Below are 26,779 nucleotides of genomic sequence, written 5' to 3'. Positions count from 1 at the left end.
GAGGTACACACAACAAGGAGCGTGGGAAACCAGACAAAGACAAAACAAAAGAGGTTTAGAACAAGGAGAGGAAAGAGAGGAGGGGTCAGAGTTACAACAACCAAACAGAAGGCAGAGGCGAGAAGAAGACAGGAATTAGACATCTTTAACTTGGCTAATATAGAGTTAGATGCCAATGATATTAAACTTTTAAATAAAGGTCTCAACTTTTCACCCAAAACACTACCGAATGATTTTGAAGTTTTCATCGACATTCAGAAATTTGTTAGAAAGCTAGTCTTAAAAAGATTTTATGCCAAAAAAGAATGCAATTTAAAATCAGCGGTTAATAAAGATCACTTGGAAGGGAAAGATATAGAAACTTTAACCATTCTAAAATCCCTAGAAGATATGGGTGTTGATAGCCAGGATGTTAATGAGAGTATCGATACAATAGAGGAATTGTTTAATATTTCCATATATGAGGAAGAATCTAAGATTCACCATAGTAATTTGAAAAGACCTTCCACATTTTATCCAGTTGGAACACAGGGGGACCAAATTCCAGTCTTCACAAAGATGGTTATGGACGAGGTTTTTAATCTATTCCACAAGAAAAGAAAGAATTTAGTTAATAAGTATAATGACAATTTAACCTCCCAGGAGAGAAACTCTCTTAAGAAATTGATGGACAATAAAGATATCATTTTTAGGGCAGCAGATAAGGGGGGTGGGATTGTTATACAGAAGAGGGAAGACTATTTAGCAGAAGCTTATAATCTATTAAAAGATATAGACACATACCAAGTTATCAATGGGAATCCCACGAAACAATACCAAAATAAGCTTAATAAAATATTAGTGCTAGCAAAAACGGAAGGAGTCCATGATAATGATGAGTTTAGATACTTACAGGAAAATGAACCTAGGATCCCCATATTCTACCACCTGCCAAAGGTGCATAAAGATATACATAAGCCACCTGGGAGACCTATAATCTCAGGGATTGATTCCCTGAGCGATAAAGTTTCTAAATATATTGATTTTTATCTACAACCAATAGTCAAGAATACTAAATCATATATCAAGGACACCACACAAACCATCAATATATTTGAAGGTTTAAACTGGAAAGAAAATTATTGTTGGGTAACGTGCGATGTGTCTGCGCTTTATACCTCTATCCCCCATGAGAAAGGATTGAAGGCCCTTGAAATGGAACTGTTGAATTGGAAATTTTCAGCAGAGCAATTAAACTTTATCCTAGATTGCACGAGATTTATCTTAGAGCACAATTATTTTATTTTTGAAAATGTGTTCTATAAACAGGTCAAAGGAACAGCGATGGGGACTACATTTGCCCCATCGTATGCTAATATTTATATGCACAGATTTGAAATTGAGAAGGTTTGGAACAATAATCCGTTTATAAACAACATTATAAAATATTATCGTTACATAGATGACGTAATCATCCTCTGGGAGGGTGACGAATCATTGATTAATAGCTTTTTAACACATATGAACAATAATGATTTTAACTTAAATTTTACAGGTAAACATTCACGAACAAGAATTGAATTTTTAGACCTTTGGTTATATGTAGATGCCAACTTAAAAACAGCGGTGAGTAATTTTAGTAAACCTACTGATAGAAATAGTTACATAGACAATGGAAGTGCCCACCTTAAGAGGTGGAAAGACAATGTGCCTTATGGGCAGTTCTTAAGACTCAGACGTAACTGTACAGATATAGAGATGTTTAAAAAAGAGGCTGAACATATGAGTACTAAGTTCATAGAAAAGGGCTATAACAGAAATACAATAGAACAAGCATATAATAGGGCACAAGAAACTGATAGAGACTCTATTTTAAAACCTAAAAAGGATAAATCAACTCAAGATAATAAGGATACTTTAAGGTTTATTACTACTTACAACGAGGGTCATAAGATCATCAAGAATGTAATTAAAAAACATTGGGGAGTTCTTAAGACGGACCCTGTACTGGCCCCTATCTTGACAGAAGAACCTGTGTTTACTTTTAAGAAAGGGAGAAGTTTGAAAAATCTGCTAGCTCCCAGTAAATTGAGGAAGTCGGAAATAATAGAAATTGATAGGAAGAGTAATTGGCTGAGTCTAAAACCAGGCACATACAAGTGTGGAAAGAAAATTTGCAGTATGTGTAAACATATCAATAAGGATAGTCATTTTAAAGACAGCGAAGGCATTAAGTCTTTTAATATCAAGAGTAGGTGTACATGTGACACCACATATGTAGTGTACCTCCTAACTTGTGGGTGTAATAAAATTTATGTAGGGCGCACCAAAAGAAAGATAAGAAGTAGACTGACAGAACATCTATATAATATAAAAGAGAAAGTAGTTAATCACAGTGTACCATTACATTTTCTGGAACATCATGGGGGAGACTCTAGGTCTCTAAAAATTCAAGCAATTGATTGGATACCTAAGAGTTGTAGCAATAGGTTGATGAGCCTAAGAAAACAAGAAACTTTTTGGATCCAAAAGCTCAATAGTTTACATCCAAAAGGATTGAACATAGACATTGACATAGCAGCTTTTATGTAATTAATATATAAAAAAATCTGACATTTTTTAGATATTCTTAAGGTTCCTTTAATAATTCTTGTTTATATAATAATTATTTCCTCCTCTTTTCCCTTCCATTTTAAACAACTTTTAAATAAATTTTAAACAACCTTTAATAATTGTATAGAATTAATTGGATGATACCTAAATAGAGATGACAGTGTACATACTATCAAATTTTCTAAACACATTTTTGTAGATCCATCCCTCTATACTCCAGATCAACTTGGATACTTAGGATTAAATCACTCCTTTTTAGTAGGAAAGGTATACACATATATATACATAGAGAATAAAAATGTGTTTTCCAGATTGTGAATGCTCATCATATATAGAGATGAATCTTGCTTAAGCTGCAAGGATATGCGCATTAATATATCTTGTTTTAATTTTTTTTTGCTTCATCGAATTAAACCTAGTTGTAGGATCAGAGTATTGTTGTTACATTTGTTGGGTTAATTATTTGTTTTTTGGGATTGCAACATATACTAATTTTGGATGTGTAGATATTAAGTATACATAGATGAATATTGTTTAGTTTGCAGGGATTTTTAGTATATGCATTAACACACGTTGTATCAACTTTTAATATATTTTTTGCTTTATTAAATTTTACCTAGTGGTAGGAGTTTTGTATTATTGTTATAATTTTTTGTGCAAAATAATTGTCCCTTGTCTTTTGCTTTTATTAACTATAGATGTGTTGTAATTAACTGTACACATTATTTGTTATGTGCAAAAGGAACGTAGCATTTTATAACTTGGTCTCTAGGACCCAGTGAGCATTTCTTACCCATATTACACAGAGGAAATTTCAACCAATAGGATTTACTATGAGGGTTTTTATTGGGATGGATATTGAATCCACTCAGCATTAGACTCTTCATCCTCTTGAGAAAGTCTGCACGATAGCAGAAGAAACGCGTAGAGGTACCACAGGACTGAATTTTGGATCTGCAGAGGAGCCGTAGTTCTAAGAATAGAACACTCTGCTTTTTGGACTCTCAGGGCTACCGTAGCCCCATCAACAAGGATTTCCCCTACACTGAAAGTTCCGGTGGACATCAGAAGGGAGCGGACATTGTAAGGCTGTGAAAACAGACCGGAGCAGCTGAGTATTTGGATTAATTACCTTGAAGGAGAAAACTGTTTTATACCTGCTTTATTATTAATAAACATTGTAAGTGCATTTTTTTAAGAGCAGCAGCGTCTGTGTTATTTATTGCACTTGAGTCTCTCTTTGCGCTTTTTTCTTTCAGAATTCAAGTCCGTATGATGCCCCTTGTTTCCATCGAGCCTTCAGGCTCGCCAGAAACATAAGTTATGAAGCAACGGTCTAAAGGCCACTGCTAAATAACTTGTACATCTGCTCTAAGGCCGCGGACAGAAATCAACCCGATAAAATACGATCGGGTTGATTGACACCCCCTGCTTAAGGCTGAACTGCTGGTGCAATGATAAATGCAGACAGCGTATGCTTTCAACATTTATCAATGTGCGGCAGACATGATACGCTACTTTGTATCATATCCGCTCGCACATTGATAAATATGCCCCTAAGAGTCACTGTCACCCATCAGTCCTCTGGGCCTTACTACATCCACCGCGCCTGATGTTAAAGGCCCTGACTCCTGGTAAACTTCCACTGCCTCCCTTTGCTGGCTAATAGGATGTTGCAAACCACGACCCATCTCCTCCTGCTATATAGATATAGAGGAAGGAATTCAGGGCCCAAACTCCCATCCACACAAGCACGCATCACATCATCCTGCAATCCTGCAATGCATCCTCATGCAATGCAAATTGGGGAAATCCCAGATGGCTCACCACACTCCAAATGCATCCCGACTCCACCCCTGCTGATAAACTCCTGTACCCATCCATTTTCACACTAATTTCTTCACTTGCTCCTGCTAATCCACACCTAGCCCAGAAGTCTCAGCCCTACTCCCTTCCTAATGCTCAGAATGATCCAGAAACTGCCACAACATGTCCTCCACTTACCTCCATGTACACAGTACCACTGCCAGGGACTCCCACCCTTGGCACCTATTACATCCCCACCCCAGTGCCCTGGATTCTCTCCTCACCTGCCCTATCTGTGGCCTCTATTCCCTTGTGCTGCACCCCATGTGGCACAGAAGCCACTTCACCATGGCAAAGAGACGGTGGGTGGGGCAGAAAACTTGATAGCACGGTATGAGGAAACAGAGGCCTTAGGAGCCACAGCATCTAGAAGGTAGTTTGTTCTTAGATTAGGGGGTATTTTTATTTTGGGGTAGCTTTTTGCTTTTATAAGGGTATTAGCTTAGGTTTAATTTTTTTATTTTGTATAATTGTGTTAATTTTTTTCTTTATTCTTAGATTTTTTATTTTTTTTGTAATATTACATTTTTTTTTGATTTTCATGTAATCTTGTGTTGTTTTTTTACTGTAATGTAAAGTTTTTTATTTTACTATAATGCTAGTATTTTTTTATTTTGGTAATTTTTTTATTATTATTTTTTAGAGAGATAGTATTTTTTAATGTTATGTAATTGTAGTTAATTTGGGATAATTTAAGGGGTGTTAGATTAGTGGGTTTAGTGATTAGATTGATACTTTGTGTTGTAGGGGGTTGTCAGATTAGGGGTTAATAGTTTTGATAGGTAGTTTGCATTGTGGGGGGTTGGTGGATTAGGGGTTAATAGTGTAATTAGATACTTTGCGTTATGGGTGGGTGGCGGATTAGGGGTTAATAACTTTATTAGATACTTTGCGATGTGGGGGTTGGCAGATTAGGGGTTAATACATTTATTAGTTATTGCGGTGGGGGATGGCGGTTGAGAAGTACATGTTGCGTATGTAAATACAAATAACTTCAATCACAATCAAAAATAATAATGCAAATTAATGTGATGTAAAAGGATATTGTGTATGGCGATCCTCAATCACTCAGAATAAAAGAGAGAAAACACAAATAGTGTGATATTGTTTACATAAACTTAATATTGATATATAAGTGCCAAGTGACTACTCACATAAACCTGAGCTATCATCAGCTCAGATAAAAATGCAGTCCTAAAAATAAGGCTGTCCGGCACAGCTACTTAGTGCATATGATCTCCGGGGTCTCAGAGAAAAGAAAACATCAAAAGAGTGTGATATGGCATAACACCAATATAAATGCTGAAAATATTAAAGTTTTACTCACACTTTATGGAAGCTAATCATAAGCCCAACTAAGATTGCAGACCTGATTTTATTATTATTATCGGTTATTTGTAGAGCACCAACAGATTCCGCAGCACTATAAACAAAGGCAGAGTACAACAAAACAATTATAGGGATCAAATGGGTAGAGGGCCCTGCCAAGAGTCGCACGGTTGTAGTCAGCTCTTAAGAAGGTGATCTGCAAACAACTGAACTCTTAGGCATTCATGCTAAGGGGGTTCAGGGGATATCCATGGAGGAGAGGAACTGGTATAAAGAAAGGTTAGTGTAGGTTGTATGCATCCCTGAACAGTAGATTCTTTAAGGAGCGCTTGAAGCTTTCAAAACTAGGGGAGAGTCTTGTGGAGCGAGGCAGAGAGTTCCATAAGATGAGAGCCAGTCTGGAGAAGTCCTGTAAATGGGAGTGAGTGTGATGAGGTAACAAAGAGAGGAGGAGAGTAGGAGGTCATTAGCAGAGCGAAAGGGGCGAGAGAGAGAGTATCTGGATAAAGGTCTGAGATATAAGGGGGAGCAGTGCAGTTGAGAATTTTGTGTTTAATCCTAGAGGCAAGAGGAAGCCAGTGAAGGGATTGGCAAAGAGGAGCAGCAGATGAAGAGCGACATGTAAGGAAGATGAGTCTGGCAGAGGCATTCATTATGGATTGTAAAGGTGCTAGGCAGCAGCTGAGGAGACCAGAGAGGACAGAGTTGCAGTAATCGAGGCAGGAAAGGATGAGACAGTGGATTAAAATCTTAGTTGTGTCTTGCGTAAGGAAATGTCTAATTTTACAGATGTTTGTAAGGTGGAAGCGGCAGGCTTTAGCCAAGGACTGAATGAAACTATAATAATACTTTTTTACATCAGTCAATAGTTGGTAATAACAAAAGGGAAGGACATTCTCAATAACTCAGAGTGTTTATATTAATATAATTCAACTAATAAATTTTTTTCTATATTATTAAACACTGAGTATTCACAACAATGTTCAACAAAGGATATTCATACTATCCACTATTCTAAATCCATAATTTTATAACCTGTTAACGGACAATAACAGTAGGTAACTGCATAACCTATATAATCCTATAACCAATATTCCATTACTATTATCTCCAGTATGGCCTGATATTTATTCACAATATATTTGCAAGTCAACCTGGTATAACTGGTTATTAGATATACCTATTGTTTAACATGACTCACTTTCGGAGTAAACAACCTATATAGCTATTACCCTAACTCTCCTGAATATACTGAAATTGACTTTGTAATTTAGTTCATAACCTTTACATAGGTGTGATCTAAACTCCATAACGACCACACTAGCCTGTTACTCGACCTATTTGATATCGTTTCACCAACTTTAGTTTGTGTTTTTAAACTACACTTTCTTTTCCGCATATTTTAAGCATAGTTAGATTAATAAACGTTAAGTTTTAATGTTAGCTAGGTATTAGATTATTTAGAGATCTGTGATATTTTCAAGCCAAACAACTAGTCTTATCTAATAATTAAGCACAACTAACTATATACATATAGCTCTTGAGTGCTATAGGTGTACTCTTTTCAGTGGTTATCTCTTTAACCACTATTTATTTGTCGAAGTCTATAATTAGTACACAGCACCACTGACTCCAATACACAATATATAGTGATCTAGCATACATTACGGATCAGAGAGATTTAGAGCTTTTTTTGAACCGATAAGTAGTGCCATTGGTTTTCTTCTTTTTCTTTTCAAAGGACTGAATGAAGCCTATTTATCAAATGTCTGTCGGACCTGATCCGACAGTACGGATCAGGTCCGACAGACATCACTGAATGCGGAGAGCAATACGCTCTCCGTATTCAGCATTGCACCAGCAGCTTTTGTGAGCTGCTGGTGCAACGCTGCCCCCTGCAGACTCGCGGCCAAATGGCCGCCAGCAGGGAGGTGTCAATCAACCCGATCGTCTTTAGACCGCTGCTCCATAACTTGCTTTTCTGGCGAGTCTGAAGACTCGCCAGAAACACGGGCCCTCAAGCTCTGTTCGGAGCTTGATAAATGGGCCTCAATGTGAGGAGTGAAAGAAAGTTCTGAGTCAAATGCGACCCCAAGACATCAGGCATGTGGGGTAGGGGTAATGATGGAGTTGTCGACAGTTATAGAGAGATTGGGGGTGGAGATTTTGGAAGAAGGGGGAAAATAAGGAGCTCAGTTTTGGAGAGATTTAGCTTGAGGTAGTGAGATGACATCCAGGAAGAGATGTGAGAAAGACAGTTAGTGACGATCTTTGGGCTGTCAAGTAAAGCCACACTGAAAGATTCAGGAACCGCTTCCAGAAAATAATTATTTATTTTAAAACTTTTAAAACATATGTAGATTAAAAATGCAACTTGGATAGCACAGTCATTCAGGGCTACAGTGTCAAACTGTTACAATTTACAATTTACACTTAGTCTATGAAGAGGATGGCAACGGATTAAAACAATGGGGCATATCTATCAAGCTCTGGATAGAGCTTGAGGCCCCGTGTTTTTGGCGAGCCTGCTCCATAACCTGTCCGCCTGCTCAGAGCAGGTGGACAGACATCGATGCAATTCAACCCGATCGAGTACGATCGGGTTGATTGACACCCCCTGCTGGCGGCCAATCTGTAGTTCTTGTGAGCTGCTGGTGAAATGCTGAATACGGAGAGCATATTGCTCTCCATATTCAGCGAGGTCTGGCGGACCTGATCTGCACTGTCGGATCAGGTCCGCCAGACTTTGATAAATAGAGGCCAATGTATCCATATAGTAGCCAAAGTCCTTACATGTACAAGACCTCCCCTCACTATGACATCACCAGTTGCGTATGTCTCAACGTATGTGATCGGGCCCAGGGTGTCTTAACAGTTAATGGCCTTACCACTTTCATTCTAGTCTAAACAATTTTATCAAATTTTTTTTTTTTTAATAATTTTTTTTATTGAGGTAGTGAGTAATAACAATAAAACAGAAAATATGTCCAGGCACGGAACAGAAGTAATAAAGACAATTATACATTTCTCATATAGGAAGTAAACGTGAGCTGAAGCATTGGAGTACCAGTGTAGCAGTTGTTATCACAATATCCAACCAGTAGTAGTAGTGCTATGTATATATATAAATAAGAGCCAGTGTCATGGAATGTAGCAAATTTAATAGCAGGAAAATAACAGCTGACATGAGTTATAGCACCACCCCTGAGACCATGAACATAAAATGTAAAACAATATATGGAAAACACAGGTGACTGGAACACATAACAATGAAACCTCGATTTTTATATCATACAACTAGTGATCCCTACCCTGAGATAAGAGGTACTCTATAAACTAAAAATGGTAAAAGATATGGAGTTGGCTTTTGTCTGGCCTCATGTGGGCCAGAGTTTATGGGGGGGAGGGTTCAGCGGGCAAGAGCCACTCGGTATAAGGGGGGAGAATGATGGGGGGACGGAGCCTATTAAGATAGCATTATAGTATACAGGAGTATCCAAAAATGTTAAGTTTGATAATGGCAGTATACATAATTTGGGCCGTCTTCTAGATAGCATCCTGAATAAACATACATACAGGCAATGTCTGCATGAAGAATGTACTTTTGAATTGTGACATTAATTAATTATTTCTTTGTATTGGTCATGATAAAGGGCCAAATAGGGTCTAGGGGGAATCAGGCGTACTTCCCATGAATGTGTGAGGGAAAAAACGGTGAAATTACAAAAAATGCAACAGTTAAGGGGTATAATCACTTAAGAGACCTGAAAATCAATCACATGCAATAAAGACATAACCTGACCTATTCCCATATGAAGGAGCTATTATTGATTTTAACTCACATAAGGAGTATTATATGATATTGTGTTAGTCACGAGAAAGACCTTAATGGAGGCTTAGATAATGTATATTCTGGTATTGAGCTAGTTGTGGCTCCTTTAAGAAGCCGAAGATACCATATCAATGGGTGAGAAGGTTGAAGGTAGTGGTCACTGTCACAGTTTTGCATATTAAAATAGAATAAAGTTCAGTCTTAACTCAAACATCATACACTAATAACATTATCAATACTGCACCAACATGCAGGGCTACATTCGCCCACCTGAAATCTGGCAGAGAAAAATAGTAACAAAGGCAAGGACTAATTCACATAGACTTGTCTATAAGAAAAAGCCAGAGCATATATTAGTGCCTACTAACATACATTTGGACTCTGCAATTTATATTAAAAGTAGGACTTGAAACTCTAAAGATTCCCATATATAGAACACATGAAAAGCTACTCTGAGAACTGCATGACCATGACAGTTGTGTTGAGTTCTGGGCCAAGATACAAATATGAAAATTAAAAAAATGATATGAACAAAAGCCACCAATAGGGAGCTAAAAGGTTACACTCGATATCTAAGACATTAAACGTTGAGCTAACTTCAATAAAGTTGGCCTTATATTAGGACAGAAAGGGCTTATGCTATAGTATAGGGACTGCAATCTTTCCTTATAAGGTTATTAAGAACATATAACTCTGTGAGACTAGATTTAAATAGCAGTGATATTTCCAGCACTAACAGTATCTCTAGAACACTTATAAACAAACAGCCACATTCATGGAAAGGCAAACAATTCTTGCCATCATCTAGTGAGAATTGCTGAACTCAGAGAGTAAATTAGAGAGTCCCATGTAAATTATATAGAGAATACTCAACCTTACCGTCTCCAGCAGAGTTTAGGATAGTCTTATATGCTGGAAATAGAGCTGACAGAGACACTTAGACAGAATTATATTCACACTTCAGTGTACAAATAAATGGTGCATAAAAATATAGTATAAACATAATAGACTTATGGGCCTCGATCCGATATAAATTGTCGCCCGCAGACGCCGGCGACGCCAAATTTTGCGCGGGTTTGGTATCCTATATACGGCGTAACTTAGAAGTTACGCGCGTATATTTCTGCCTTCGCCCATCGTTATCTGGCCCATAGACTGACATACAAAACACGCGCAGTTTGGTAAGGACTTACGCGCGCAGATTTCAGAAAATCTACTCCATTCTCATCTCGCCACAAATTGAAGGCGCAGCAACCCTTGCACTGACTTAGAAACCAACGTAACTCTCTGAAGGCCTAACAAATGCATGCTTAACAACATACATATCAGCAGCTTGATCACAAATAGTTAACCTCTTCAAAGCATTTATTATTCCTGCCCCTGCAAGTGTGTCAAACCAATCACAAAGGGGTGCATCATTGGGCACAAGGGTGCATCATGAGGCACAAGGGGTCATCATGGGGCACAAGGGGTCATCATGGGGCACAAGGGGTCATCATGGGGCACAAGGGGTGGATCATGGGGCACAAGGGGTCATCATTGGGCACAAGGGGTTATCATGGGGCACAAGGGGTGCATCATGGGGCACAAGGGGTGCTGGAAGCCCTACAATCCCCTGTTGTTCCGTCTACACATGCTGATTCTATAGTTACTGCTGAGGTCCATGGAGATGGTGCTGCCCATGCTGCAGCTGGTCATCGAATTACATACTGCAGATTTCCACTGCATGTAAGTGAAACTACTACATCCCACCCCCATTCCCTTAACCACCCTAATTACTGAAAAAATATCATTAGTTTAATTCATGTTTTGGTCACTATGATTTATTGACTATCATTTTGTGGAATGAAAATGGATGTTTATACCTTATGTTCACACCTTCTGTAAAACATTATTATTTATATATATATATATATATATATATATATATATATATATATATCCATTCAACCCCAGAAGGTATCCAGCATCAATCAACAAATCCCCCAAATTGATTGATGCTGGATTCCTAATAAAGGATATTTGACAAGACCGGAGAGTGAAGCGTTTTCTCTACCTTCTGGGGTTGAATGGATATTGCTATATGTTTTCTACGCAGCACCCCGGCGGATGCCTTGTGTCACAGTGAGTGCACCTGTTTGGATAATTATATATATATATATACCCATGTGCAGGGATAGGCAAGGTGTCCTTCACTAAAAGTCTTTACCTTAGAAAATGTCCGCCACAGCCTTGGCTCGTGCCTATCCCTGCATATGGGTCAATTTCTATTGGATGTGAGAAACCTTAATTTACAACTTAAAAGGGAATATTACTATATGTACCCTTCATACACAACTATGTGATGTGGTTTAGAGAACATAAATATGTCATAAACATGATGATATTACCTTTTTTGGGCCATTTCCACACAGGCCTTATTATATTTTTCAAAAATATTAGTGTACTAAAACACCCCTCACATGGATGTGGATGACAATTATATGGTAAATAACGGAGGACAAGATTTAGGCTGAAATATAACAATATTTATTTTTTTTAGATGAGGGGGCTGAGGTGCCTGGAGTGGCTCTCCTGGGTCTCCTGGGTTGTGTGGATTCAGAGGATTCTGCAGGAGTGCTGGCCACAGATGAGAGGCTGGAGGCAGTGTCCTGCTGGTGTGTGAAATGCTCCACCAACACACCCAACAGTTGGTTTTGTTCCTGCCATCTGTTGTCAGTCTGCATCTGCATATACAAAATAACTCTCATCATCTGAGATTGGTTCTGGACTATGCCACTTAAAGATGCTGCCATGTCCCATTGCAGCTTGATGGAATGCTGGAGTAAAGTCTGTTGGCTCCTGTAAAACCTGCATTGGTCTCTCTGCATTCTCTCGCAGGTTGCTGTGAGCCTCCTCTGGAGGGCAATGTATTCATCGCCCAGGGCAGAAGTCAGAGGATCTACAGGCTGTTCACCAGCAGGGATTATAGGCGCAGGTTCACCTCTAGCTGCTGTTGCATCTGGAACTATGACAGCTGTTGCTTCAGGAGGAACTACAAGAGCTGGTGCTTCAGGAGGAACTACAAGAGCTGGTGCTTCAGGAGGAACTACAAAAGCTGGTGCTTCAGGAGGAACTACAACAGCTGGTGCTTCAAGAGGAACTATGACAGCTGGTGCTGCAGGAGGAACTACCACAGCTATATGCTCCTCTTCATATGCTGGAGCTCTTCCAAGGGAAGCGGATGGTGGAGCTCTCCGGGTGGACTGGTAGTCCCATTGACGACTGGTGTGCGACCACTCAGCCTGTCCAGTTTGTATGTCCTGTTGCTAAAAGTCCTGACTGGCCTGATATTGGGAGGGGGGTAAAGATATCTACCCTTTGGGGATGCCTTGGCTGCCCCTCATAACCAAAAGAATAGTCCTCCGGCCAGGGCTCCTCTTCAAAACTTGGTGGCATGACGTATGGGTCCTCAACAGAGGCAATCCAACCCACCTCATGCCTGGGATCATACTGTTGAGGGATTCTCTGGCCTGGTGGTTGCGGTGGAGGCATTCTCTGGCCTGGTGGTTGCGGTGGAGGCATTCTCTGGCCTGGTGGTTGAGGTGGATGCATGCCCGTTTGCACCCTGGTGACAGGAGGTTCTGTGGAGGAGTCAAATGATGAGAGGTATTAGTACAATCATATATATATATCCATGTGGGCATACAATGTACATTGATACATGCTAGGGCCTATACTCATTCTCATGTCAAACTCTATAACATGCATGTGCACATTGTGATTTGTGATATGAGGGATTTTAATATGCAAAGTATACATGTATGTGTTACATACAATAGTTCTGTGTACATGTCAGTGATGGAGAAAATGTGTTCTTTAAGTGACACTATGGTCACACAATTTTCTTTAGCCTGATGTAGGCACATAACGTGCTTTCTTGAGCTAAAAGTATTGTGATGGCTAGAGTGTCCATTTACTGAAAACTCTACATGTGGCTTGTGGCCTGTGTTCCTCCGAGACATGTTAGTATTTCACTATTCCACCTCATATCATGAATTTCAATGTGTTAAGTAGCATTAAATGGACATTAAACCCATTTTTATTCTTTCATGATTCAGCTAGAGCATGCAATTTTAAACAACTTTCTAATTTACTTCCATTACCTAATTTGCTTCATTTTCTTGATATTCTTAGCTGAAAAGCATATATAGATATGTTCAGAAGCTGCTGATTGGTGGCTGCACATCAATGCCTCATGTGATTGGCTCACCCATGTGCATTGATATTTAATAAACAAAGAATAACAAAATAATGAAGCAAATTAGATAATAGAAGTAAATTGGGATGTTGTTTAAAACTGTTTTCTCTATCTGAATAATGACATAAAAAGCTTTGGTTTAATGTCCCTTTAATGTGAAATATAATTGTAGATGTTTTTGTTTTTAGGCCAAATACCATGCTCCTCATTGTGTACATGAATGTGTGACATTAAAGGATGTTATATCTCAAATACATATAATACTGGTGAGTGGGATGTTACTCACCAGCATGCTGTGCTGATGTTGCAGCCCCTGAGTCACGAGCCCCTGGAAGTCCACGGACTGCTGTGATGCTCAGGGACCTGCGAATGATCTCCTGCCACTCATTATATTCCGCCTCCTGGGGAGGACCACCACCTGTTCCCCTCTGGTGCATGGCTTCTTGGCCCATTTTCTCCTTCACCCGTCTCTTGCAGTCATTCCACCTTTTCTTGAGCCCATCCACATTCATTCTCTGCTGGGCCACGCTGTTGACTGCCTCCTCGACCCTCAGCCATGCATCTTTATGCATTCGGGCAACTCCTTTGCCCTTCTCTTGGCCAAAGAGGGCAGTGTGGTTCTCCATGATGGCCTGGACAAGCGCAAGGTTTTCGGCAAAAGAGAAGTTGGGGCACCTCATGCGCTCCTCGTCCTGGGCCGCCTGGCTCCCTCCCTGGGATGTCCCTGGAGTGGGTTCCTCCCTATCCTCTCCCTCCTCCCCCCTCCTATCCCCATGTGCACCCTCGATCCCTCTTCTGAGTGTGCCTGATCTTGGGGCAACCCCACTCCCATCCTCCCTTCTAACTCTCCCCACTCCACTCACTCCCTGACGGGGACCCTGCTGCTCCTCCTGTCCATAATCCTCTCCGTGCAACTCCCCTTCCCTCCTCCCCCTCGCCCTAGCTCTCCCTGTCATCCTAAAACTACACACACTCACACACTCACACTCACTCCCTCTTCAATCACAACCATACACTCAGCCTATCACACTGTAAAAGATAAATAAAATTTGTGAGGTGTTATAAAAAAAGTGTTGTGTATTTTGTATATATGTGTGTATGCAAAATGTGTGCAATATGTAAAAATAAGTGTAAATGTACAGGCTTAACACAAATCCAACAATCCGACCTAACTAACTGAATGAAATGCTCCTCTCTCACTGCTCTTACCACTAATCTCTACTCACTGTAGTGTGCTGTAGCTCCAAGAACCAACCAAACACACTAAAGAAAATGGCTGCTGCGCATGGGTTTATGTATGAATTTTGAATGGCGTAATTACGTGTCGCATCTTTTAGAACTCGCCGTTGTTTTTTATGATTCATAGCCTAATTTGCATAAAACTACACTTTATTGAGACTTTACGTGAAAAAAAGTACTTGCGATGACTAAAATGTGTATTTGCACACATTTTAGTTGATCGGCGGTTTTTCATATTTACGCCAGTTTAGCATCTGACGGCGCAGTATATTGGATAGCTCGAGTTGCAAGGTGAAATTACGGGCGGCGCGGGTTCCCTCGCTTGCGCCAAAAACTATGACGGATATCGGATCGCACCCATGATGTGTACACAAGAAAAGCAAAACAGTGGAGCCTACAATTCTTTTCTGGCGTTGAAAGTAAATAAATCTAATCAGTATCAGTTGTGTAAAACATTAATAACCTAGGGTAATATTTGAAATAATGTAAGAAGCAGCCCAGCTAGCCAGTATAAGGAAAAATATTCAGACTTAATAAAGTCTTCAGGTATATTGCACTTAGTTTGCTATGTATAAGATCATGCAGGGCTGAACATATTCAAGGGTAAACTGTGTTTGAGTCAGTAGTAATAAGGAGCTGGCCAAAGGAGTAATGCAGATCTGGTAGAGTTATGGGGCACATGTCTGTGGGCATGGCGTTGTACTAGTCCCAGTCCATTTATTCACCTTACCCAACTCCAGTCCATTCAAACACAAAGATTCTGTCCACCCAGAAAAGATCTTGCTGGCAGGGGAAGAATGGATAGTTGCTGCGTGACATCGCGCATTCAGTTTAAAAATCCTCATCACTACATGCCGGTCAGAGAGGGCCTGTATATGTAGTTCTTGAACATATGCTTACATGTATAGTCAATAATAAAAGAATGAAGCCCCATTTCTCCAGACCTTAGTGTGTCAGATCATGCCATTCTTATGCTTTGAGAACATTGCAGAATGGAACTGTCAGCATGTATAATGCAAAGGGGGTTTGTTATCAAATCTGTTGGCACTCATTAAAACGCCTCAGGAATTGAATGACTGAAATGAATAATAGTAGGGCTGTTTAAAGAACTAGAAAACTCTGTACACAGACGTAGCTGTATAACTACAAATAGTCCAACCATGAGGCAGATATACGATCCAGCTACGCTTATCATATACATGACCGGTAACGCTATTCACCCAGATCAAAAGGGTCCTGTAGTGAACCAGTAGAATATTTTGTGTCTCTTCTATGGAAGACTTCTGAGAGATCCGGTAACAGAAAGTTCCATTTTGACCTCAGTAGTAGAGGTGTAAGTGAGCAATGAGTATGGAGGCTGGTACATGAATTTGTGGATCTGGCAGAGTACACCTGTGGCACAGTCCTCAGCTTCCCTGTATGTCCCCAAAATTTTCCCCTGACACCCACCTTATAGTGACTGAGCATGTAGGCGCCCCTAGTGAGGATAGCAGCAGATCTATTTCTCTCCAGCTCCATTCCGATTGGCTGCCTCGGGACAGGAGCAGAGCATAAAGCTGCGTGTATCATAAGAAGATCTGGGGAGGTATCTGGCGTCGGAAGAGAAGCGATACGGGAATCAACGTCAATAGGCCTCTCAAAAGGAATAGATAGAGCACTGCTGATCTTTTCTCTCGCCATGGGAACTGGAGTGTTGTAGGTGATGGTCTTCTGCTGGTATGCCATCAGCTATGATAGGATCATCTTCTGAAACATCTGTTGAGTCCTCCCCGTCAGAAGAGAGGCATCGGGCAAGAGAAGCAAACTGTGCATCCATGCGGAGCTCCAGAGCGGCAAGTGCAGTCCTGATTTGTGAGTCCTTCTTCTCCAATAGTTAAATAATCTCATTTGGTCCTGGTAGGCAAGTATCAAAGAGAGACCAGGGTTTAGGTGCTGATATATCCCAGTATTGAGTAGCATCGACCGTGGCAGTAGAGATCACGGGCCTTTCACTCTCTGTCCATGACACCATTGCTGTAATGGCGACTACTCGCCTCTTCTAAGGGCTGTCTCTATGAACGGGATGAGAAGCTGGGTCACCAGGTTATTAGCAACGTCTAGATGGTGCTCCCATGTGAACTGTGAGGCTTAAGTCCACTTAAGTTGTTTAAAGCTTAGATTTTGAAGGTCATTAGTGAAGTTTAATATATTGTTGGAGCAGGACCTCTCAATACCTGCGTCTGCTCGGCTTCATAGTCGGCTCCGCCCCCCCAATTTTATCAATTTTTTTTAAAGAGGGTTTTACAATTTCCTTGCTGGCATCTTTTTCTGGATTTGCATATATTCTTTAGTTTTGCATTTTAATGTCAAGAAGCCACTGTAAATAAAAATTATTTTCTCTTATTTATTGTTAAAGGGACACTGAACCCAAATTTTTTCTTTTGTGATTCAGATAGAGCATGCAATTTTAAGCAACTTTCTAATTTATTCCTATTAGCAAATGTTCTTCATTCTCTTGTTTTCTTTATTTGAAAAGCAAGAATGTAAGTTTAGATGCCGGCCCATTTTGGTGAACAACCTGGGTTGTTCTTGATGATTGATGGATAAATTCATCCACCAATAAACAAGTACTCTCCAAGGTTCTGGACTTTCTTTTTTAAATAAAGAAAGCAAGAGAACAAAGAAAAATTGATAATAGGAGTAAATTAGAAAGTTGCTTAAAATTGCATGCTCTATCTGAATCACGAAAGAAAAAAATTGGGTTCAGTGTCCCTTTAAGCTAGAACATTCCTTTATGTTTTATGTTCTGCTTGATACCACTCTGAAGCACTGTATAAAAATAGCTTTATAAAAAAATGTTAAAAACAAAATTCTTATTTTGCCAAGTCTGTTTTCAATAAAAGAAAATAAAATAAAAAAATACTTCACTCACAGCTTTTGTAATAGTTATGAGATGTCTAGCCAAGACAGCTTTCTGTGAAATGTAGAATCGAACACTAGGATGGTGGTTTATCATGTACAATTCTGTCTTTATACCCCTGACATTCCCCTAATAGGAAAGAATGAAGACACAAATACATCAGTTAAAGTTGGTTAGTTGCCATGCCCAGACATTCAGCCCTTATTTAGTTATTATTCAACATCTATAAAAGATTACATATTTTAAGCATATTATTTTTTAAGCCTCTTGTGTGCACAGTTTCAGAAAATACATATGCTTGGCATAATGATCTTAAAGGGACGTCAAACTAAACAAAATTGATATTATGTATGTTTAACCTTTTTTTATATGACATTTTAAATTAAATCAGTTTTTTTGTTTTGTATTAGAACCTTACTGGCTGATAAGCAAAGCTCCCATGGCTATTGTTGGATATTAATACACACTTCAAGCATGTTGTTGGTGTTTTTATTTTTCTCTGTACAGGAACATTTGCTGTGTATTAAAATAATAAAAAAAATTTGATGCACAAAGCACTATTATAAGTTGAATAAGACTATAGGGCATATTTATGATTGTGTGTGCGGACATGATCCAATATAGCAGATCATGTCCGCTGCACATTGATAAATGCCGACAGCATACGCTCTCGGCATTTATCATTGCTCCAGCAGTTCTTGGGAACTACTGGTGCAATGCCGCCCCCTGCAGATTCGTGGCCAATCGGCCGCTAGCAGGGGGTGCCAATCAACTTGATCGTATTCGATTGGATTGATTTCTGGCGATTTCTGTCCGCGGCCTCAAAGCAGGAGCTTGATAAATTTGCCCCCAGATCTCCGTCAGTGGTCTGTCCCAATTACTAAAAATAAAGTACCTAATCAATACAGCTGTTTTACCTGCTTTATTCCATGGCTAGTGGAGATGGCAAGTTCTATGCATAGTATATATTTGTAGGATATCACTACATTGCCAATAGTCATTTTATTTGAATTTTGAAACTGTTTGCGGTGTTAAAACATTCCAGGGACACACAACTTAAATTCTTGTTATTTATTCTTTGGCCAACCAAAGCTTGATATAATAAGCACCTGCGCTATGATCTAGCTTACGAGTGGATCAACATTGGGTTTTTGAGGCCGCTTGCGCTCAAAGGGACAGTCAATACCAGAATTTTTGTTGCTTTAAAAGATAGATAATGCCTTAATTACCTATTCCCCAGTTTTGCATAACCAACACAGTTATAATTATACACGTTTTATCTCTGTAATTACCTTGTATCTAAGCCTCTGCAGACTGCCCCCTTATTTCAATTCTTTTGACAGACTTGCATTTTAGCCAATCAGAGCTGTCTCCATGGTAAATTCACGAGCATGAGCTTAATGTTATCTATATGAAACACGTGAACTAATTCCCTCTAGTGGTGAAACAACTATCAAAATGCATTTAGATTAGAGGTGGCCTTCAAGGTCTAAGAAATTAGCACATAAACCTCCTAGGTTTAGCTTTCAACTAAGAATACCAAGAGAACAAAGCAAAATTGGTGATAAAAGTAAATTGGAAAGTTGTTTAAAATGACATGCCCTATTTGAAACAGAAAATATTTTTTTGGACTTGACTGTCCCTTCAAGTTAAATTACGTCTGTATTACAAGTTGCAAGTAAATGCGAATGCATGAGTGCAATCACGATGATTTATACTAGAATTATTACCATGACTTTAGAGCTCTGGTTAACTGTTACGATAGTCAAAAAAGTGGCACAAAACACATTAAAAACACATTGAAAAGTACAGTTACACTCATAATAACACTAAATAATCTAAAAAAACTCATTTAAAAAAATAATGCAATATAAGAAGAAAAAAAGTACTGCAAAGGGCTTTACCATAGAGATACATACATATACTTGTCTAACTATGTTTATATGTGAGCACATATGTACAGATATATATATATATATACACATATAAACACATACGTACAGTATACATATACAGTATAGACATATATCTAAGTGCATTGAATCCCTTTGTAGTCAAGTGGATCAAAACATGAAAGATCACGTTAAAGCAATAATGATTTTTAATAACATGTTATACTGTGTATGTACTGTAAGTTTTATATATTATAATGTTCTGCATGCTCTTTAAAAATAAATAGAACATATTCTGCTATGTGCAGAAAATTTGATTATGAAATATACATTACTAGTCCTAAAGCCCGTTCACACGGGCCATTTTTTGCAGGGTACAGCAGTCCCAACCCTTGCGCTCTCTCCCTGCCCCTCTCTTTTGCTCTCTCTCCCCCCTCTCTTTTGCGCTTTCTCTCCCCCCCTCTTTTGCGCTCTCTCTCTCCCCCCTCTTTTGCGCTCTCTCCCCTCCTCTTTTGCGCTCTCTCCCCTCTATCTCTCTCTCCCCCTCTCTCCCCCCTCTCTCTCTCTCTCTCTCTCTCTCCCCCTCTCTCTCTTTCTCCCCTCTCTCTCTCCCCTCTCTCTCCTTTCTCTCTCCCTCTCTCTCTCCCCACTCTCTCTCCTTTCTCTCTCCCCTCTCTCCCTCTCTATCTCCCTCCTCTCTCTCTGACTCCCCCTCCCCTCTCTCTTTCCCTCCATTCCCCTCTCTCTCGGCCACACCCCCGGCCACGCCCCTGGCCACGCTCGGTCACGCACACTTCTGCTCGCACTGAAGAGCAGAGACTTAGGGACTCTCAAAGGCCAGGTGTGTTTGTCCTCGTGCTGTGCTGTCTACTGCGCATGACAGCTTCGGACAAACACACTTGGCCTTTTATTATATAGGATTATCTTCTTATGTTGCACTTTTAAATAACCGCAATTGTGTTTGCGTGACTTGACTTGTGGGTGTTTATTTTCAACTTTTTCGGCTCCTTTGAAGTCTATGAGGGAATGCCATTTTGAGTTTAGGGGCCGATCTATGTAAGTGCGAGCGGACATGATATGATGTAGCGTATCATGTCAGCCGCACATCGATAAATGCCGACAGCATAAGCTGTCAGCATTTATCATTGCACAAGCAGTTCTAGTGAACTGCTTGGGCAATGCCGCCCCTTGCAGATTCCCGGCCAATCGGCCGCTAGCAGTGGTGTCAATTAACCCTGAAGGCTCGTGCAGAAACAGGGGCATCAAGCTCCATTCAGAGCTTGATAATTTGGCCCCTTAGACTTCTCTAACTCTCTTTGTTACCGTGACTTTGCTAACGCGAGAGCACAAACTTTTTATTTTCAATTCAGAATTCGAGTGCGAATCGCAGAGAGAAAAAAAAAATTCTAGCAGTTTTAACACTCGAACGTGAGCACAAGCTACTGCTTCACTTGTAATCTAGTCCTAAGTAATCACTATAAAAGCATGTTGCAGGGTGAAGCAATATGTGTCATGCTAAAAGGGACACTGAACCCATTTCATTTCTTTTGTGATTCAGATAGAGCATGCAATTTTAAGCAACTTTCTAATTTACTCCTATTATGAATTTTTCTTCGTTCTCTTGCTATCTTTATTTGAAAAAGAAGGAATCTGGGGCCCGATCCGATATGCAGCGTCGCCCGCAAAAGCCGGCAACGGCAAATTTTGTGCTGGTTTGGTATCACATATACAGCGTAACCTAGAAGTTATGCTCGTATATTTCACCCTTCGGCCGTAGTTTTTTGGCCCATAGAGTGATATACCAAACCCGCGCAGTTTGGTATCCAATATACAGCGTAAGGACTTACGTGGTGAAAATGGAGAAATCTTACTCCATTTTAACCTCGGCACAAACTGCAGGCGTAGTAAGCCTTATGCTGAGTATTGGAGCCCTGTAACTCTCTAAACTACCTGCAAAATAAAACCTAACACCTAACGCATGCGCAATGTCTATCTACCTGTCAACCGCAATCCCCCGCCGCAATCCCTAATAATGTGTTTAACCCCTAAACCGCCGCTCCCGGACTCCGCCGCCACCTATATTCTATGTATTACCCCCTAATATGATCCCCCTACACCGCCGCCACCTATAATAACTATATTAACCCCTAATCTGAGCCCCCTACACCGCCGCCACCTATATTAACTCTACTACCCCCTAATCTGATCCCCCTACACCGCCGCCACCTTTATTAACTCTATTACCCCCTAATCTGATCCCCCTACACCGCCGCCACCTATATTAAATGTATTACCCCCTAATGTGAGCTCCCTACACCGCCGCAACCTATATTAAATTTATTACCCCCTAATGTGAGCCCCCTACACCGCCGCCACTTATATTATATGTATTACCCCCTAATCTGAGCCCCCTACCCCACCGCCACCTACATTAACTATATTAACCCCTAATCTGAGCCCCCTACCCCGCTGCCAGCTATATTAAATTTATTAGCCCCTAATATGATTCCCCTACACCGCCGCCAGCTGTATTAAATTTATTAACCCCTAATCTAATCCCCCTACACTGCCACCACCTATATTAAATATATTAACCACTAAACCTAACACACCCTAACTAAGGCCTAGATTTAGAGTTGGGCGGTAGCTGTCAAAACCAGCGTTAGAGGCTCCTAACGCTGGTTTTGGGCTACCGCCGGTATTTAGAGTCAGTCATTAAAGGGTCTAACGCTCACTTTCCAGCCGCGACTTTTCCATACCACAGATCCCCTTACGTCAATTGCGTATCCTATCTTTTCAATGGGATCTTCCTAACGCCGGTATTTAGAGTCGTGTCTGAAGTGAGCGTAAGAAATCTAACGACAAAACTCCAGCCGCAGAAAAAAGTCAGTAGTTAAGAGCTTTCTGTGCTAACGCCGGTTTATAAAGCTCCTAACTACTGTGCTCTAAAGTACACTAACACCCATAAACTACCTATGTACCCCTAAACCGAGGTCCCCCCACATCACCGCCACTCGATTACATTTTTTTAACCCCTAATCTGCCGACCGCCACCTACATTATCCTTATGTACCCCTAATCTGCTGCCCCTAACACCGCCGACCCCTATATTATATTTATTAACCCCTAATCTGCCCCCCTCAACGTCCCCTCCACCTGCCTACACTTATTAACCCCTAATCTGCCGAGCGGACCGCACCGCTACTATAATAAAGTTATTAACCCCTAATCCGCCTCACTCCCGCCTCAATAACCCTATAATAAATAGTATTAACCCCTAATCTGCCCTCCCTAACATCGCCGACACCTAACTTCAATTATTAACCCCTAATCTGCCGACCGAATCTCGCCGCTACTGTAATAAATGGATTAATCCCTAAAGTTAAGTCTAACACTACCACCCCCCTAAGTTAAATATAATTTAAATCTAACAAAATAAATTAACTCTTATTAAATAAATTATTCCTATTTAAAACTAAATACTTACCTGTAAAATAAACCCTAATATAGCTACAATATAAATTATAATTATATTATAGCTCTTTTAGGATTTATATTTATTTTACAGGCAACTTTGAATTTATTTTAACCAGGTACAATAGCTATTAAATAGTTAAAATAATTACAAAGTTACCTGTAAAATAAATCCTAACCTAAGTTACAATTAAACCTAACACTACACTAGCAATAAATAAATTAAATAAAATACCTCCAATTACCTACAATTAAGCCTAACACTAAACTATCAATACATTAATTAAATACAATGCCTACAAATAACTACAATTAAATAAACTAACTAAAGTACAAAAAATAAAAAAGAACTAAGTTACAAAAAATAATAAAATATTTACAAACATTAGAAAAATATTACAACAATTTTAAACAAATTACACCAACTCTAAGCCACCTAATAAAATAACAAAGACCCCCAAAATAAAAAAAATGCCCTACCCTATTCTAAATTAACAAACTTCAATGCTCTTTTAACTTACCAGCCCTGAAAAGGGCCCTTTGCGGGGCATGCCCCAAAGAATTCAGCTCTTTTGCCTGTAAAAAAAACACATACAATACCCCCCCCCCAACATTACAACCCACCACCCACATACCCCTAATCTAACCCAAACCCCCCTTAAATAAACCTAACACTAAGCCCCTGAAGATCTTCCTACCTTATCTTCACCTCGCCGGGCATCACACCGATCCGTCCTGGCTCCAAAATCTTCATCCAACCCAAGCGGGGGCTGGCGATCCATAATCCTGCGGCTGAAGAGGTCCAGAAGAGGCTCCAAAGTCTTCATCCTATCCGGGAAGAAGAGGCGATCCAGACCGGCAACCATCTTGATCCAAGCGGCATCTTCTATCTTCATCCGATGAGGAACGGCTCTATCGTGAAGACCTCCAGCGCGGATCAATCTTCTTCCTCCGACGTCCAACTGAAGAATGACGGTTTCTTTAAGGGACATCATCCAAGAGGGCGTCCCTCGAATTCCGATTGGCTGATAGGATTCTATAAGCCAATCGGAATTAAGGTAGGAAAATTCTGATTGGCTGATGGAATCAGCCAATCAGAATCAAGTTCAATCCGATTGGATGATCCGATCAGCCAATCAGATTGAGCTCGCATTCTATTCGGCAGATTAGGGGTTAATTATTGTAGGTAGCTGTCGGCGACGTTGTGGGGGGCAGATTAGGGGTTAATAAATATAATATAGGGGTCGGCGGTGTTAGGGGCAGCAGATTAGGGGTACATAAGGATAACGTAGGTTATCTGCACAGCCTTTCACGGGCCGCCTGACCCTGCCCCTTCACACTTGGCCACGTCCCCTCGCGGCCCTCGCGCTCGGCCACGCCCCTGGCCACGCTCGGTCACGCACACTTCTGCTCGCACTGAAGAGCAGAGACTTAGGGACTCTCAAAGGCCAGGTGTGTTTGTCCTCGTGCTGTGCTGTCTACTGCGCATGACAGCTTCGGACAAACACACTTGGCCTTTTATTATATAGGATTATCTTCTTATGTTGCACTTTTAAATAACCGCAATTGTGTTTGCGTGACTTGACTTGTGGGTGTTTATTTTCAACTTTTTCGGCTCCTTTGAAGTCTATGAGGGAATGCCATTTTGAGTTTAGGGGCCGATCTATGTAAGTGCGAGCGGACATGATATGATGTAGCGTATCATGTCCGCCGCACATCGATAAATGCCGACAGCATAAGCTGTCAGCATTTATCATTGCACAAGCAGTTCTAGTGAACTGCTTGGGCAATGCCGCCCCTTGCAGATTTGCGGCCAATCGGCCGCTAGCAGTGGTGTCAATTAACCCTGAAGGCTCGTGCAGAAACAGGGGCATCAAGCTCCATTCAGAGCTTGATAATTTGGCCCCTTAGACTTCTCTAACTCTCTTTGTTACCGTGACTTTGCTAACGCGAGAGCACAAACTTTTTATTTTCAACTCAGAATTCGAGTGCAAATCGCAGAGAGAAAAAAAAAATTCTAGCAGTTTTAACATTCGAACGTGAGCACAAGCTACTGCTTCACTTGTAATCTAGTCCTAAGTAATCACTATAAAAGCATGTTGCAGGGTGAAGCAATATGTGTCATGCTAAAAGGGACACTGAACCCATTTCATTTCTTTTGTGATTCAGATAGAGCATGCAATTTTAAGCAACTTTCTAATTTACTCCTATTATGAATTTTTCTTCGTTCTCTTGCTATCTTTATTTGAAAAAGAAGGAATCTGGGGCCCGATCCGATATGCAGTGTCGCCCACAAAAGCCGGCAACAGCAAATTTTGTGCTGGTTTGGTATCACATATACAGCGTAACCTAGAAGTTATGCTCGTATATTTCACCCTTCGGCCGTAGTTTTTTGGCCCATAGAGTGATATACCAAACCCGCGCAGTTTGGTATCCAATATACAGCGTAAGGACTTACGTGGTGAAAATGGAGAAATCTTACTCCATTTTAACCTCGGCACAAACTGCAGGCGTAGTAAGCCTTATGCTGAGTATTGGAGCCCTGTAACTCTCTAAACTACCTAAAAATAAAACCTAACACCTAACGCATGCGCAATGTCTATCTACCTGTCAACCGCAATCCCCCACCGCAATCCCTAATAATGTGTTTAACCCCTAAACCGCTGCTCCTGGACTCCGCCGCCACCTATATTCTATGTATTACCCCCTAATATGATCCCCCTACACCGCCGCCACCTATAATAACTATATTAACCCCTAATCTGAGCCCCCTACACCGCCGCCACCTATATTAACTCTACTACCCCCTAATCTGATCCCCCTACACCGCCGCCACCTTTATTAACTCTATTACCCCCTAATCTGATCCCCCTACACCGCCGCCACCTATATTAAATGTATTACCCCCTAATGTGAGCTCCCTACACCGCCGCAACCTATATTAAATTTATTACCCCCTAATGTGAGCCCCCTACACCGCCGCCACTTATATTATATGTATTACCCCCTAATCTGAGCCCCCTACCCCACCGCCACCTACATTAACTATATTAACCCCTAATCTGAGCCCCCTACCCCGCCGCCAGCTATATTAAATTTATTAACCCCTAATATGATTCCCCTACACCGCCGCCAGCTGTATTAAATTTATTAACCCCTAATCTAATCCCCCTACACTGCCACCACCTATATTAAATATATTAACCACTAAACCTAACACACCCTAGCTAAGGCCTAGATTTAGAGTTGGGCGGTAGCCGTCAAAACCAGCGTTAGAGGCTCCTAACGCTGGTTTTGGGCTACCGCCGGTATTTAGAGTCAGTCATTAAAGGGTCTAACGCTCACTTTCCAGCCGCGACTTTTCCATACCACAGATCCCCTTACGTCAATTGCGTATCCTATCTTTTCAATGGGAT

At 40.6% G+C, this 26,779-nt stretch overlaps 1 protein-coding gene across 4 annotated transcripts in view; it reads left to right on the top strand.

The window, feature by feature from the left end:
• LOC128648497 (histone-lysine N-methyltransferase SETD1A-like) overlaps positions 1-26,779 on the top strand; it is a 235,883-nt gene that overhangs the window by 14,179 nt on the left and 194,925 nt on the right. Inside the window, exon 1 of one of the 4 annotated variants that reach the window (XM_053701205.1) lies at positions 12,359-13,267. The exons of the other annotated variants lie outside the window; for them this stretch is intronic. Within the exon in view, the coding sequence (XP_053557180.1) occupies positions 13,258-13,267 (10 nt within the window). The 5' untranslated portion in view covers positions 12,359-13,257. Of the gene's footprint in view, positions 1-12,358; positions 13,268-26,779 lie in introns of those variants that run through there. 4 annotated transcript variants of the gene reach the window in all.

Source organism: Bombina bombina, chromosome 2 (assembly GCF_027579735.1).
Source record: "Bombina bombina isolate aBomBom1 chromosome 2, aBomBom1.pri, whole genome shotgun sequence".
In the NCBI taxonomy this organism is placed as follows: domain Eukaryota; kingdom Metazoa; phylum Chordata; class Amphibia; order Anura; family Bombinatoridae; genus Bombina; species Bombina bombina.
This window is presented reverse-complemented; position numbering and strand designations above follow the sequence as displayed.